The sequence below is a fragment of the Vipera berus genome (assembly GCF_964194415.1).
Source record: "Vipera berus genome assembly, chromosome: 6".
In the NCBI taxonomy this organism is placed as follows: Eukaryota; Metazoa; Chordata; class Lepidosauria; order Squamata; family Viperidae; genus Vipera; species Vipera berus.
In genome coordinates, this window is record NC_138208.1 from 78123516 (window position 1) to 78135582 (window position 12067).

A 12067-nucleotide genomic window follows, 5' to 3' on the forward strand; every position below is an offset into this window, starting at 1 on the left:
TTATACGATGAAATAAGTTTGAATTCTATCTTTTCCTCTAAACTGCCTCTGTTTTCTTTGTGCATTAGAACTTCCAGCAGAAATGAATCAGAAAACTGAGTGTCTTCCAGAAGAGATATACCCCAAGCTGCTACCTCATTCTAAAGTCCCATTGCAAATGGACTCTTCCCGGCAGAATTTAACACAGGAAGGGGAGGGAAAGCATTCTGACACTAAGAACAGCTCAAAAGCAACACAAAACAAGAACACATGGCCAGCGGAGAATAACTACACAAGTTCTGCATCTCAGAGTTGTCTAGGTGACATCGTAACAGTTATGGAGAGAGGACCAATGACCGAAAATGATGCTGCAGGTGAAGGGTCAGCCGCTGATAGTGAAGGGAAAGCTGTACCTGCTAATGTCATAGAAAAGCCTTGTTGCACTGGAGGTGAAAACCTTCTAGAAGCAACTGTGCCTTGCATGGGACAGAGCACAAGTACTCCTGCTAGTGTAGATGGGAATCCAATAGGGGGCACTTCTAGCCAATTTGCCCCTCTTTATATGTCCAACATGGAATATCCAAATTCAGCCACACAATACCACGTCAGTTCAGGATTTCAGGGGTTTAGTGCTATAATGGGAGCAAAACCCCTTTCAATGTCTCATTCGCGTTTTTCTGCCAGGGGCTTTCATGCTAGCAACAGTTCCCATGGCACTTATCCTCACTATCGTTCTCACCAGGCAACGCCATACCCTTACCATCCTCAGCCGCCTCCTTATCCTCACTACCAGCAGCCTCCTTACTATACTTGTCCACAAGGCTATTCAGACTGGCAGAAGCCTTTCCCTCACCCATCAAGCCCCACTGGGCATTCACCTGCCCAATCCCCTATGGCCAGACCACCTTTCTCAGGCAGAGGGACAGTGGGCGGTGGCATGCAAAACTGTGAAGTGCTTAGTGCCACTTTGGCTTCCCCGAATCAAATAGACGTAGCAGGCACCAAAGAGGATTCAACCAACAGACAAGAACTGTCCCTTGAATCTGAGAAAGCAGAGGAGCCCCAAGAAAGGCCTGAGAGTCCCAAAGAATTCCTTGATCTGGACAACCATAATGCCACCACCAAGAAGCAAAGGTCAGTTGCAGCAGGAGAGTATTTGTATGGGCCACCTGTGAGTTCTTCTGCATTTGGATTTGGCCCTTTCCCACCCCATGGCATCATGCTGCAGACAGGGTCACCGTATGCATCCCGACATCCAACCACCCACTTCCAGGCCAGAGGTTATGGGTCAACAGTGAATGCTCACTTGTCACATCATCAAGCTACCAATCAATCCAATGGTCTTGCTCATGAAGGACCTCTGTACCGTTGCCAAGATGAGAATGTTGGGCACTTTCAAGCCTTAATGATGGAACAAGCAGGATGTGGAAGTAGCCTGGGAGGGCAATGTACAGATATGTACAGAACACCAGGGTAAGTGTGGAATTGTGTTGTTATTAAATATAGTTTTATGTCAACTGTCATTGTTTAAAATGTCACTTATTTATATATAATAAATTATTAAAATGCTGCCAGTAAGTTAAAGCAGTATTTTTCCCAAACATAATTTAAAAGGTGAGAGAAACAAAACAAAACAAAAATAAAGCCAAAAATATTCATACAGGGAAAGCCTTGTTAAGAGATAAGTCTTTAAAAGGAACTAAACAATGTAATTATAGGCATCGTCACAAGCAGGAGGTCAGAGGTTGCAGTCACATAATGTGTCGCCTAACGACCACGGCAAAAAAAGTTGTAAAATTGAAAGCGTTTACATGATGCCTCACTTTTTTTATATATATACAAGTTTTATTGATTTTTAATATTTACATATACATGTATTTGTGAAGCAATACGGTGGTTGGGTAGTCAAAGTAACAAATAACAGGTTGTAAATAGTTCAGGTTGCATCAACAGCGATTCCCTCTCTAATTCCCTTAGTTATCACATAGTCAAAATAGTCAAGTTAATACATTTCTAGTTGTAACCTAGTCAATTAACAAAATTTTCAATATATTTTCACTAATACATATCAATATCCTGTTTTTAAATTTTATCTAATTGCAATAAAATATTCTAGAATAGCCTATAATATACAAAAGAAAGCTTAATTTTTGGGTAACCCGCAATTCCCTATTTCAGTAAAGAATAATTCTCTTGTCTACAAAACTTACATTGTTCATTACAAAACATTCTTATGTTTTACCATTAAAATCTAGTTTTCATCTTAACAGATCACCAATTATTAGAAAGATATTGTTTATCTTAACCATTCAACAATTATTAAAATACTATCTTTTGTATATAAAATTCTAGATTCTATAATATAGTTCAAAAGTAACAACTAATATATTCTATAAGTCGTCTTAATTGTACATCAATTGTTAAAATACTATCTTTTGATATATCATTCCAAATTCTATTATAGTTCAGAATTATATTCTAAAAGCTTGCTTTTGTTTTCCCTTACGGATCTAAAATCTAAATGTAAAATCAGTTATATTTTTTAGAGATTCCCCTTAATCTATTGAAAAGTATTTTTATACTCGTTAGGAATCCCAAAAAAGAAACAAGTTCAGTTCAGTTTTTTAAATCTAACTTGCCTTCCTTTTGTGCCAATCAGGCTTCCCTTTTGGCATCTTTAAATTCTCAAATGTATCTCCCTTTCTTCCTACAGTATACCTCTTATTTGAATCCAGGGAGCATATCCAAATGTCAATTTTGCAAGGAAAGTGTCCCCTTTGTAACCATTGTAGTTTTACTTTAATAATTCAGTTTTTAATGATTGACGTAATATAGTTGTCATTAGATCAGTCAAGTCTTTTTCTTCTTCCAATTCTATCTGGGTTAGGTAGAAAGTAGTAGCTGGTGTTATGGTTGTCATTTGATTAGTTGAATTCTCAATATAGTATATTTGAAGGCCTTTAGTGCCTTCACTCTTAGTATTGCTTTCTTCAGGTGCTGTTGCTTTTTGAGTTGTAAGTTTTGTAGTTGCCATTGAAGTTTGGACTTTAAGGTTTTCTGTGGGTTGCATTTGTTGTTCTTTGAAATCTCCTATTTTAGTGTTAGTTTCCACTTCTTCTATTTGGTTTTGGATTATCTTTTCCTCATTTAAAGTCAAAATTTGATTTGGTGGCTTTAAATTGTCAGATTTTTTTTTGCAGTTTGGCTTTAATTTGCTCTGTCATTGCCAAAATCGTATCTAGTATCAGTTTATAGTCAAGTGGTGGGATATATTCATCCATTTCGTTATTGTTGTTTTCATTGCCAGGTGTTCCCACACTTATCTTTAAAAATAATGTCAAGGACAGCTCTGTTATTCTGTCAGCTCTCACAACAGAAAAAAGAAATTTATTTGCTGTACCAGGTTTCGCCACAAGGTGTCATCAATAACATATAGAATGCAATGTAAAAACTTTCCTTTTTTTCCAAATTAATATAGAACTTTTGTAGCATTAGTCCATTTTTTCCCCTTAATTCACAGCTTAGAGAAAAAATAGGATAGTGGATCCCCAGCAAAAAAATAGGAGCTTTTTAGTAAATACAAATGAAATTGCTTAATTTCTTTGCTGAATTACTTGAGTTTCTTTTAAGGTTTTGAGGCTTTTAAGATTTGTTCCCAGAGTAGATATTCGTCGTTTTTTCCCACCGTTCCTGTTTGGCAGCCGGCAAGACAACTGGGAAAAGCCAGTGCTTGGCTTTCCAGCTTGGTTTTTCTTCGTCTAGTGACCCTTAAAGGGTCAGAAAGTTGCCGACTTCCGGTGGCGACGCGACGTCGAAAGACAGCCGTTTTCGGGCTGCCCGCTCCGCAGCTGTGTTTTTCCATCGTAAACAGCGCCGATCAGCTGTTTAGATGGATTTGAAGCCCCCTCCTCGGGAGAAGAGGAGGGGGTGAGGCCCCAGGTAGGGGTTGAGCTCTCCGGGGCTGCCTGGGCTGAGAGCTTGGGCGGCTGAAGGATGAGCCCCCCCGAAGCCTGGGTTGCTCCGAGCTGCGCAGCGCCTCTGCTCTGGGATTCTTGGAGCAGAGCCAGGCGTTAGCAACCACCCCTGCCAAAAGGAAATACTTTTGATTATCAAGATGCAGGCAGAGCGGTACAGGAGGTCAAGGTGAAGTGGACTCTTTATTTTTACTCTCTAGCTCAATGGATTTTATAGCTTTAAAGTGAAAGTGCGTAATAAGTGAAAGTGGGGGAAGATGGCGGCTAAAACTTCTAAAGCTCTTCGGAATGTGGGGTCTTCCCTGGTGCAAGAGACCTCACTGCAAGCTTTGCTTCCTCCTGCATCTCCCCCGGTATTGACGCTTAAGGATTTACAAGACGCTCTTTGAAAGCATGCACAACTGATGTCTGATATGATGGATGAAAAGTTGAAAAAGCTGGAGGAGAAATTGGAGGAGAAAATGGAGAAATTGGAGAAGAAGATGGAAGAGAAGCTGAGAGCAATGAGGGTGGACATCTTGTCTACGGTTGAATCCGTAGCTGAATGTGTGCTACAGCTGGATATAAAAGTGGAGGATCTCAGTCAAAAGAACTCTATATTAGAAGCAAAGGTATTAGAAAATGAAAATATAAGGGATAAAATGGACGAAGAATTGAGCCTTGTTCAGTATAATCAGATGCAGTATGCTATTAGAATTAGGGGTTTAAAGGAGAATGGTAAAGAAGATTTAAAGCAGCTGATTTCTGAGGCTCTGGAAGGGGTACTGGGCCAGTCAGCATCTGAAATTGAGGGAAATATGGACAAAGTTTTTCGTGTAAATTCATGGATTGCAAGACAGAGGAAGTTACCCAGAGATGTGGTGGTCTATTTTACAAAGAGAGTAATTAGAGATGAAGTCATTCAAGCTGCTTATGATACTAATTTGGTAGTGGCTGAGCAAGAAGTTTTGGTTTTAAAAGAGATCCCTCCGAAGATCCTAAGGAGAAGGAAAGATTTTGCATTTCTAGTACAGGAACTTAAGAAACGTGATATTAAGTTCAGATGGGAGATTCCAGTTGGGTTGGTGGCGACGCACGAAGGTAAAAGACATCGTTTGGTTACTGTGGCTCAGGCACGTGATTTTTATAGTAATGTGTTAAAAGCAACCCCCCCTATCATTTTTGGAAGCTGCAAAAGGATACGGTGTGGGAAAGTTTCAAGATGTTGCAGATAGACAGACAGAGGACAATGGTGTTGGAGGGGATCAAGCTACAGTTTCATCGGTTGCTGCAGGAGGCCATAAGATGACGCGTGCCGCCCTAAGAAGAGCGAGACGAGAGCGAGAGCAAGACCAGCAGAAAGTTATGGAATCTTCAAAGTGTGCTTACAGTGAAGATGTAGGAGGAGAGCGGTCTAAAGAAGTTTTGGGGGTCATGACAGAGGTGCTCCAAAAGTTTTGGGGCGTTAAGATTGCTGATTAAATTTTTAGATTAGAATGTCAATGGAGTAAAATTATTATAGAGGAGAAAGAAAGTTTTTTTTTCTTTTTTTTAATATTTTACACAATTTAAGATTGATGTTATTTGCTTGCTAGAAAAGTATATTAGGGTTATGGACTTAAAGTATGTGTTGAACTAAGAGTGGGTATGTAAGCTCCTAATTAACAACAAGTTGTCTTAGAGATTGCCTAATTTTTTTTTTATATATACTCTTTTTATCTGAACTTTTATTTGAACTTAAGGATGATTTGGAACTGTGAGACATTTGGCGTGATACATGCAAGAACTATTTTTGACTATATTTTAGTTTGGTTGGAGATTATTAAGATTAACAGAGATAAGCGCTTTTGGTGCGTAACTGAGAATTTGTTTGGAAATTAGAGAAAGGTGGGAGAATGCAAATAGCAGGTGAAAGTTTTTTTTTCTTTTCTTTTTTTTTTTTTGAAATTAATATGAATAAGGACTGGGATTAAGAAAATTTATTTTGAGTAAAGATCTTTTTCTGTTTTCCTCTTTTTCTTTTCTACTTTATTTGTAATATTAATATTGTTTGTACTCATTTTATATGAGCTAGAGAGAGATAGAATTTATAGTTTATTGTTGATAACATAGGGGTGTTTATGTTTGTTTTTTGATTTTATGCCCTGTATTTAGCTCTGGGAAGTCGGGGGGGGGAGGAGGGAGTGGGGGAGAGGGAGAGGGGTGGGGGAGGGGGGGATTAAAGTCAAAATGTATTGTAAAACTTTTTAAATAAAAAAAAAAAAGAAAGTTGCCCTGGAGGGGCAATGAAGGAGGAGGGATACTTCATGAGCTCAGATCAGGGGGCACCTGATCGGAGCGAACTGTAGGACCCTCTGGAAAAACGAAGGAAAAGGCTGCCAAGACCTAGCAGCCATAGTCGTCTCCAGCAGGAAAGAAAAGGACTAAAATCAGCGAAATTTCAACTGCGTGCTGAAGCTGAGTGAGCAAGATTTTCTCTTTCCTTCTCCTTGAGGATTATAAATGTTATGCCCCTGATGGGAAAGGACTGAAAATTAAAGACCCCCAGAAGGATTAAAGTCAAAAGCGCCGAGTAATTATAAAGAGGGGGAGAGACTCTTTGCTAAAAATCGGACATTGATAAATAAGCCAAGGAGGACATCTAGTGCCGAAAGAAAAATGAAATTTTTGATATATTGTGAGAATTGAAAAAATTGTTGTGGATTGAAGTAACCTTGACAAAGAACACCTACAAATGACAAGAGTGCCTTGCTGTGAGATTGAGATTCAAAGCTACTTTTATTGAATTTGGCTAAATCTAAACAGATGTTGTTTTGGCTCTAGATTGTAAGCTGTAAAATGACTTCATCAAATATTACTAGGTTTATGAAGAAAACTTCTGCACCTTCAGTAGGACAATCCAGTCCTACAACACAGGGATCTATTGAAGCAATGTTGCAACGTGAAAAGATAAGCACTGCTCAAAGTGAAACACAGACTTCATTAAAATTTCTTCAAGAGCTTATGTTGAAAAATCAAGACACATTGGAAAAAAACCACCTGGAAATGCAAGAAAATCATAAGAGCACACAAAGTAAATGGGAGAAACTAAATGAAGAAATTTTGGATATAAAGGGAAAATTTGAAGCTCAGAATCAAATGATAATAAAAAATCAACAGAAAATACACAAAATCAAAGAAAAAACAGATGAGAATGATAAAAAAATAAAAATGTTATTACAAGAAAATGAAAAATTAGAGAATGCAATCAAGACCTTAGAGATGGAAAAAGCGGAACATTATTTATTTATTTAAGATTTCAAAATACCCCTGAGGATAGAGAAGAAAACATAGCAGAGGTGATTATTGACATCCTGGAGGAGGCTCTGAAGGCAGATCGAGGAGAAATTTAGCTAGAGGTAGATGACGTATTTCGCATCAATTCAAGCTACGCAAGAAGAAATAAACTGCCAAGAGAAGTACATGTACGATTTATAAAGAAGACAACAAGACATGAAGTACTACGGAAAGTTAGAGATGAACCAATACAATATAAAAATAAGGAAATTGTGGTTTTAAAGCAGATACCCAAGAGAATTAGAGACACACAAAGACAGTATCACTTTTTGACCACAAAGCTGATTGCCAATGGTATAAATTTCAGATGGCTGATTCTGGAAGGCATCTTAATAAACTGGAATAATACAAGATATAGACTGGACTTAATTTGGAAAGCAGAAGATGTTGAAGTGAAGAACAGGTCAATCTTAGATGAAGGAGTGAAACTAAGCCAAGGCAAGAGTAACGAGCAGAAACAAACAGAAGAGAGGATCCAAGGAGCAACTGCACAAACAGAAGAACAGAGAGAGGAAGACGACCAAAAGGGCGAGGATGGAGGACTTGCCAGAGAACAAAGGACTACTAGATCTACTAGACCGAAATATAAATAAATGGAAATGGAGAAAGAAAATGGAATTTTCTCAGTAAACATAAATGGACTGAATTCCCCAATTAAAAGAAACAAGATTTTTAGGAAATTACGGAAATTGAATTTGGATATAATCTGTTTGCAAGAAACGCATATAAAAGAACAACATCACGAATTATTGGAATATTCAAAAATTGGAATACTTGAGTTTCTTTTAAGGCTTTGAGGCTTTAAGATTTGTTCCCAGAGTAGATATTCGCCATTTTTTCAAAAAATGGGGAAAGAAATGATTAAGGGAATAGGAAAGGTAAAGTCTCACCCAGGTCCTCCAGATTGCTTCTTAGTGCTAGGTAGTGCTTTTGGCTTTCGGCAGGGGGTGGCTTAGTGATTGGCCATCTTTATGGCCGGTCTCTTCTTTTTCAGGCCAAAGGAGATTGTCCCGGATTTGAGTGGAGGGCTGCCGCCCTTCCGTGATCGCAGGGAAGGCCTCCTCGCAGTAATCGCCCCTCCAATGTGATTTTCGACCCTTTTCAGGGTCCTCCAAAAAAGAAAGAACAGATGGCAGGAAGCGGACTGTTCTTGAGCATCCGGAAGTGCCGCGTGCGCAAACCGAAAGCCACATGATGCCTCACTTAATGGCCACACCGCTTAACAACAAATTTTCTGGTCCCTATTGTGGTCAGAAGTTGAGGACTACATGTATAGAGGTCACTTAAACACTCAGTTGCAATTTAACAACAACAACTTGGGACTCACATACCAATTCTTTCTCAGGAATTTCAAGCTCATGTACAGTAAGTAAATTTCCCAGTTCCTATTTAAGTCCATCGTAGGACTTGAATTGTTAAATTCAATTTATTGGTCCTCATTTATTCTGTAAGTGTGTTCATATTTTGCTTCAGAAATATAGTCTGTCTTATGAAGAAGTAAGATGGGTTTTCAACATTTTGACATGTTTTTGCACCGACAATATAAGAGACAGCCTGTTATTTTAATTGCTTCATTTGTGAGGGAGGAATCCCCCGAAAGTTGTGATAAGATTGCAGAAAGCCACGTACAGAATGGGAAGTGAAACCTCATATGTAAAACTAATTGGATAATGTGATTTATGACATGTAGATAAGGGCGGGGATTGTGTGTGTGTTATGATGGTTTTGGGAGGAGGAGATTTCAGATTTTGGCATCCCTCCATGAGTGCCAATGTTTCGTTTCATTACTAAGACTTTTTAGATAAATAATATGCCTGCAATCTGTTTGATTTGTCTCATTCATTGGAACCATGACAGTCTAGCTCCAGAACTCTAATGGCCTTCTTGGGCTTTGTTTGGGATGTTAAATAACATTGGAGACAAAATGGAGCCTTGTGGCAGCTTGCAGCACAAGCTGCCAGGATACAAAGTCATACTGATACAACACTGTTTACTGAGACTGTCCTCAGAAGTTGCAGTGGAACCACTAAGTACGGTGTCCAAGATAATACCATGACACATGAATTAAAAGCTGATGAGTGATCAAACGGGTGAATCTCTCTCTCCTCTGCAGGAAATCTTAACACATGACTGTGCCTTAATTATTTTTGGATTAAAGATACTTATGAAAAGGTTCTATACTATACAGAGAAAGAACTATAGCAACCACATATACAGTACTTCTTTCTGTTTTCTGTGATTTCAGGGTGCACATGCATCAGCCACAAACTCCATTCCCAAAGGTGCCTACATCAACTCCAATTTTGGAAGAGCTGCAACCACGAAAACCACCAGCATTGCCTCTCGATCAAGTAAGTACAAATAAACAATCGTATTTAGAAGACAGTGTCTCTTTATGAAAGATCTGAGATTTCTAGTTATCTTAAGTGGGGAGTAAAGGTCAACTTGCATGCATCTGAAAACATACTTGTTCGAGCAAGCCGGCCTGGCCTGAGGGGGGATTGGTGGGGTTTTTATCATTTTTATTGGGGTTTTTACTATGTATCAATTGTATTTTAATCGGGCATGCATTTAATTATCTTTTAGTTTTTGTAAATTTCTGTGTTTTATTCTTGCCCTGTACACCGCCCTGAGTCCTCCGGGAGAAGGGCGGTATAGAAATATTAATAAATTAAATTAAATTAAATTTTTGCTAAAGTCATTGTTCTAGTAAATAACATGTTTTCTAGATGATCTGTGATTCATTGAATGTATCATCAAGTTACTGTTGATTCTTGGCCAGCATATCCAGTGGTGATTAAAAGTTTGTGAGCTCTTTTATGAATGTTCAGTATGTCTGCAAAAATACGACCTAAAATGTGATCTCTTCACATGTCTTCACATGTCCTAAAACTAGAGAACCCGGTTAAACAAATGAATTAAAAACATTGTACTTGTTGGTTTGTTGTAAAATGATAAATGCCTAAGATGCCCCCATATAGTTGATTCACATTATCTTTCTCTTTTCTATGTTCATGCTTCTTATGTTCAATTTCCCACTGTAATTCTTTTCTTTGCCACTTTGGATTTTCTTTCCTTGCATGGCAATATCTGGCATGGCAAATAGACATGCCAAAGGTTTTAATCTAGCCTCCTTCTCCTCAACACCATTAGTACTATGAAAGGTCCTCAGCCCTTCCTCAGTAGCATGTTGCCATCCAAACTGAGGAGCCCCTAATTTTGGGTCATATCGTTAAACATATTTTCTATCCATGTGTGTTTTCTTGGTAAAGTACAGGAGTAATTTACTATTGCGGAGTATGAAATTATGCTTTTAGTATTATCACTGCCTGGCATCTTCTGTATCATTGCAACTCAGCATAAGCACCTGCTTGTTGAACTGGGCAGCTGAGGTGCCTTTCATACCTTATGTGACCCTGCTGGGATTATCTACTCTTGGCATACGCTGCCAGTGTTCTTTGCTTATCCATCCTCCACATCCTACTGAGGAACAGTAATTCTTAGAGCTGATATTGCATTTCCGGTTATTCACAATGCTTCTTGATAATCCACATAGCAAATTTGTAAGGCAGCCTATTATTAGAATCCTTATAGTTATAATTTTTAGAGTAAAGCTAAGGCAGACAGAAAGAGTGAGCTTGTGGCATGCCTAGAGAAACTTGGTAAGTTGCTGATAAAAGCAAGACTTGAATTACAGTTGTCCAGCTTGCTATTGAATCAATAAAATTTTTGCCATTTGGCCATTCTCAACATATTTTTTCCAGGGCTGATGATTTTGCTGCTGTGTGATTTGTCAAGGACTTTGAGTTAAATTAGTATAAAATAATTTAACGCCATGTTAGATTTATCTGAAATTGTTGATCTGAAAGCCAACTAGATTGTACATTAACAATATTTTTTTATTTTTTAAAAAATAATAATAATAAACAATATAATTTTATACCAGAGATCGGTAGGGACTATTTTTAGGATATCCACCTTAAATACCTGAGTATATTTACTGAAGCTTTTTTGTTGGAAATATGCAAATGGGGAGCCAGGTTAGCATCTTCCCCTCCAAAGAGATGGGATGGCACTAAACTCAACACTGCTGTTTGCATCCCCTATAAAGGAAGTCTGTAACGGTGTCCTCATATGCTCCTGAAGTTACTGTTTTACGAACCAAAACCAGACAAGTCAAACCCATTCACAGATTTGTGATATTACCTAGTATCCTTTTTAAATTTTCATGTTTTTTTAATCTTTCTGAAACTTGTACTAATTGCTTTCACTTATCTTTTCTAGAGCTAATCTAAGGAAGGAAGAATACACAGAAGATAGAGCCATATATGAATAGACATGGACAAAGGGACCATCCTTTCTATTCTTACCTTCTTTCCTAGCATCGTCTGGCTACCGTGGTCCTGTGCAACACAGTGCCTCAGTTGACAGTGGAATTGTCCTGAGTCTGAGCCAGCAGTATGGCTATCACAAACAATGCCACAGTGAATCAAGAGAGGGGGTCTCAAATTAGGGCTTTGTTTCTGATCAGAGAGTTTATTTCATTCAGGGTTGAAGGAAAGTTTTTGAAGGACTTGAAACTTTCATTAACTGCTAAAACTCAGGTATATTTTTCAGGGTGAAAGACTGGAGATAGAGGATAATACTTGTATTAATATGTGTGCTTGGGATGGAATCCAGTTTTCAGGTTTTTTTAACCTATTGCCTTTTAAAAAACACAAGAAAAATTCTGTTTGTGAATGTATTGTACATGATTAGAATTGAGGTTGTAGATTCAACATTTGCAAGCATAGCACTGG

General features: G+C 38.3%; 1 protein-coding gene across 1 annotated transcript in view; it reads left to right on the plus strand.

Annotated features, from left to right (window-relative positions):
• Positions 1-11866, plus strand: part of CECR2 (CECR2 histone acetyl-lysine reader) — a gene marked incomplete at its 5' end in the record, with an annotated part of 98055 nt that extends 86189 nt beyond the window's left edge. Inside the window, 3 exons of the mRNA XM_081330219.1 lie at positions 69-1452; positions 9514-9619; positions 11553-11866. Coding sequence (XP_081186345.1) covers positions 69-1452; positions 9514-9619; positions 11553-11558 — 1496 coding nt within the window. The 3' untranslated portion in view covers positions 11559-11866. The remainder of the gene's footprint in view (positions 1-68; positions 1453-9513; positions 9620-11552) is intronic.
• Positions 11867-12067: the final 201 nt, after the last annotated feature.